Genomic DNA, 4,967 nt, shown 5'->3' with positions numbered 1-4,967 from the left:
GGAGACTCAGGGAAAAGGAACTGCAGACGGGATGATTGATTTGAAGGGAGGTCGAGACTTGCTCAGGTCAGCAACCAGGCTTGACTTTACTGATTATCTTATATACTTTCAAACATGCAGTAGGAATTTAACACAGATTCAAAGAAGCGAAGTAACATTAGGAAGCTACCATTAAGATTACAATTCAGTGTGAAGGCTGAGGAACACATATACAATTGATTTTGTTTAGAGTAAAAACATAAAGGAGACTGACCATCTGTTCTTGCTGGCCCAAAGTGAAACTAGAGATTATAATGTTAATGAAGGAAGAAGACAGAGAACAGAACCCAACACTCAAGGACATGTATTCAAACTCCCAGCTGCACCCTGGCCTGATTCTCCAGGACCTCTTCTAAAGAGATCTTCTGCATATTTCTGCATATCTATAGGCAGGTGCAGAAGCTCGATCTTTGAAGAAATCTTTCTCAGAATCAATCTCCTGGGGGAGCACAGTGAAGCGAACTGCCCTGTCTGAGCATGGGATGCTTGTCTCTACAGGTATCCACCATCCACAGAAGGTTTTATTGGCAAAAGATGGAAACCCAGGACATAGTGACTGTGTTTCAAGCTCTGGATCACACAGTTAATCCTCTAAGCCAGTGGTTCTCAACCTTCCTAATGCCACGGCCCTTTAATACCGTTCCTGTGGGTCACGGCCCACAGGTTGAGAACCACTCCTAAGCTTTCTTGAGGAGTAAGTTCTTGTGTCTCAGAGGAAGAAGCATCATGTAGAGAGACACTGTGAGAAAGCCGGGATTTTGACAGACTCCGGTGTGTGGTCTTCATGATTTTATATTGTCTCTCCCTGACAAAACACACATTAATTTATGGATTTTGAATCATCAATTGTTAGAATAGACTGATTATGTTATCAGCAGAGTGTGAGATATATGTGCAGCCATGTGCATTTTGGTCACAACCAACCAGGCCCACCAGTAATCGCGATTGTGTTACAGTGCTCAGCACAGTAACGTGGGGTACAGGCTTGCCCCCTTACAGCCATAGGGAAGACTTATGGGCTGGGTGTAGTGGGTTACACCACTGAGATCTGTGTAAGGACATCCTGTGATGTTCACACAATGACAGTATGGCCTAATGATGCATTTCTCAGAAGGTATCTCTGTCATTACTGATGCATGACTTACCCCACACCAGTTCTGCAGAGACACCAGCTGAGAGTCCCCTAATTCAATTCAATTCTGACATTGTCTCCCTAGAGATAGCATCAGATCCCAAGTTGAGGGCTCAGTGCAGCAAACTTCCCCTGATCTCTGATGCCAGTTTTAAGCACATGTTTTGACCTTTGCTTTGGACTGACTGGCTGTAAATCAGGGTTCTCAAGACTTCTTCCTTAGGCTTAAGTAATTTTCGAGACTAGCTCACTGCACTCAGGGACAAACGTTATTTACACTTAACCATTTATTATAAAGGACATTACGGAGGACACAGATGAGCAGACTGAAGGAAGAGATTATAAGGCAAGGCACGTGGGGGGAGCATGGCTTTTCCACGCTGCACACACCACCCCCACACCCTCCGCCATTGCCATCCAGTAGCTCCCCTGACCCTGTCCTCTGGGTTTCCAGGGAGGCTTTATTATGTAGACATGAGTGACTCCATCGTTGGCCACTGGAGCTCAGCTCAACTTTCAGACCCTCCGCCCTCCTGGGAATTTGAGAGATGGAGTTGAAAGTTCTACTCTAATCATGTTTTGGCCTTTTCTATAAACAGCCCCCCAGACTATTTAGGGGTCCCCAACCACCAGTGTTGTCATTAGTATGCCAAAGACACTCAACACTCTGGAATGTGCAAGGGTTTGAGGAGCTACATGCCAGGAAATGGGGATGGACACCAAATTATCTGTCTATATATCTATCATCTATCCATCCATCCATCCATCTATCTACCTAAATATCTATCTGTATATCTATATATAAGTGTCTATCTGGGCATATAGATATTTCACAATATCTCACAAAAGTAATAAATACAATGTCTAAATTCAAATGGTGAGATGGCTTTCTTTTTAGTACATTTTCTAAGTGAATCCATCCTAGTTCAGAATGCAAGCACAAAAATCTAAAATAATACTGTGTAACAAGATTATTTTCAAATTTAAACTACTCCTGTTAGACAACATTATTTTACACATTGAAGAAGACATTTTCTCTTCATGTCTGAAAGGTGGTTTTGCTTTTTCTCTTAAAGATATGGGACTTCAACGGATATTGTCACCACACGCTGATTGTTGGGCAAGACGGAGCTGTGGATATTTCACAGATCCTGGTTCTCCAGAAGACAGTCCTGGTCACAGGCTGGGAGAGGTACGACTGGGATCATGCCAAACGATGGGAAGGTAAAACGTGAATGTTTTCACTTGAATTAAAACTCAAAAGAAAAAAGAACATAGAGATCTTGACTGATTGTTGGTCATTAACTGGCTGGTGACAAAGGTGAGTGACACTCTGGTTGGAATCAGCTGAACGCTTAGTGGGTATTATAAGATCACATAGCTTCCTTGGCTTTGAGAAGTGCTCTGGGGATATCTTCTGGCTTCGAGAATTTGTCTTTTTCTTTATCCATTTCAGATGGGGATGCAATACAAATTCTTGAGTTCCAAAAGTTTCCCAAATGTTATAGTCGATAAATTCTTAACATGTCGATTCCATTACTTCAACTGTACAGGGGCTTATTCCCCCTTCTCCTGGGACTTATTTTCAATTACTCAGACATAGCACAGAGAAAAATAGCCCAGTGTGCTCCGTGCTGCACTCCTTGGTCCTGGTGCAGTGAGGGCTTCTCACGGGCCACTTACCCTTCCTGAGGAGCAAGTCTCCGCTTTTCACTATAAGGAAAGTCACTTTTCTTTAGAGAACAAAAGGATCATAACAGGGCCTTTTCTATGGCCTTGTATAAGCACAAGGAAAATTAAAGTATGACATGTTTTGAAAATATATTGCCATCCATATAATAGTTCACAAAATACTGCTCTAACAGGTAATTTGCCCAGTATTGTTCACTGTTCAATTATCATCTTAGTAGTTTGGGGCAGGATTAAGTCACATTTTATACTTAGACAACCAGACATATATACATAGTATTTGGGGATTTTCATCCATCATAGCAAAGACTTTTTTCTTGCAGAGCAAATGTGCATCGGCAGACTGGCAGACACCAGGCTCACACTTCTTTGTTTTTGAAGGTGGTTTGAAAGCATAGTCCACATTATTCTACTTGATTGGAACCAATCCAATTATCCTTACCTTTGAAGGACAAGACTTTATATCTCTGAGAACAATCATGATCCCTTATCTACTGAAAACCACTCCCCACACTATGAGATAATGAGAATTAGTCTGTGGCAAGGAATAAGTTTAATTCTCTGATGCTAGGGCAGGGTAGATGTGTGGTATCTGGCTGATCTAATTTAAATTTTTAACACAACAAAAAGGAGTTTAAAAAGTTAATCGGTTTAATTCAAAACTTGTAGCTAGCGTTTTCTTCTTTTTTAGGTATCCTTACTTAAAAGTTGGGGTCTAATAGAAGATTTTTCTGCTTGCTTACAAAAAGGAAATTTAAAAGGTTAGATGTATAGAGTCACATGAAGGTGGTTTAAAGTAACGCCTGGTGTTCTGTTCTGTGCTGGTGGATGGTCACTTTCTGTAACTTGGGTAAAAGACTTTGGGAAAACAGGAGTGAGAATAGAAAAAGTTATGACTCTTCCCATCTCCTCCATCTTTCCATCTTCCCCAAGGTTGTCAGGACTTGGATGCCTTAGTGGAAATTGAGAATTGAATCATGACATTCTCAGTTATCTTTTTTCACTTTTATATTGGCAGATTTAAAAATTATGTTTTCTAAGTCAGAGGCTTTAAATCCTTTTTTTATCAGAGGCATTTAGCTAAAGAGGCAAGAGGGTAGCTAACTATTTATGGTTTGGGAAAGATGAACCATTGCACCAAGTTCATCACCAATTAGTGATTAGAAAAGAAATAACTGGAAGGTTGACAGTCATCTTATTTAGCTTTCTTGAAAACTCAGAGAGATACTGGGAGGTAAAGTTATAGCTTTAACTTCAGGCTCTCTCTGAGTACAGAGATTGACTCAATGCTTTTCCCTGGGATGGAATAAAACTGAAATTTATTGAGTGAGGTACCTAAATACGTCATCCAAATCTATTTCATTATTAGTACTGTGTAGCATCAAGCTATTTACACACATTATCTAATTTACTTCTTAGCTTCATTTTGGATGGTAGCAATGTTTCATAGACACTTCAAATCTCTGTTCAGCTCCTACCTCTCTGAGCTCATTTATCCATTAGCTTTTGGGCCATATCTGATTGCAATCCAGATCCAACACGTTCTGAACTGAAATCATTATTCATTTTCCTCTCCAAATAAAACCTATTTCTCTTAGATTCGGGCATCAGTTAATGGCGAGAGACCTGGATATCCATCTTGGCTCTTCTTTTCACCACTTTATGACCAAGTAGTCACAACGTCTTATCCATTGGATACCTTAAATATTTCTCAAACCTGCCCCCCTAAGAACTACACCCATCCTGTTCAGAGCATCCTTCGACTGAATGCCACAGTCTTCTAACTTGTCCTTGCATCTAGTAGTGCCCACCTGACACCCCTGAGATAGATTCTGCACTCTTCAGCTGTAATGATTTTTCTCTACCGTGAATTCTATGTTACTTCCTTGTTGAAAACTTTTCATAGTTTTAATCTGAACTCCCGTGGGCCTGGACCTATTCTTTATTCTCTAGTTTCATTCCCTTTTTTTTGTGTATATTTTAAATTCTATCACATCATAGCCTGTCATTAGTATGTTCCCAAACTATACCATTTTATACCCCCATGCCTTTATTCTCTCCCCTTATCTAGGAATCCCTCTCCAAACTTTGTTTTGTTTTGCATGTG

At 40.5% G+C, this 4,967-nt stretch overlaps 1 protein-coding gene across 1 annotated transcript in view; it reads left to right on the top strand.

Moving 5' to 3' along the window:
• Window positions 1-4,967, top strand: part of WDR49 (WD repeat domain 49) — a 158,817-nt gene that overhangs the window by 83,518 nt on the left and 70,332 nt on the right. The window contains exon 10 of the mRNA XM_023516015.1: window positions 2,248-2,363. Within this exon, the coding sequence (XP_023371783.1) occupies window positions 2,248-2,363 (116 nt within the window). The remainder of the gene's footprint in view (window positions 1-2,247; window positions 2,364-4,967) is intronic.

The sequence above is a fragment of the Otolemur garnettii genome, unplaced genomic scaffold, assembly GCF_000181295.1.
Source record: "Otolemur garnettii isolate 467f Iridium unplaced genomic scaffold, OtoGar3 scaffold00084, whole genome shotgun sequence".
Classification (NCBI taxonomy): Eukaryota; Metazoa; Chordata; class Mammalia; order Primates; family Galagidae; genus Otolemur; species Otolemur garnettii.
This window is presented reverse-complemented; position numbering and strand designations above follow the sequence as displayed.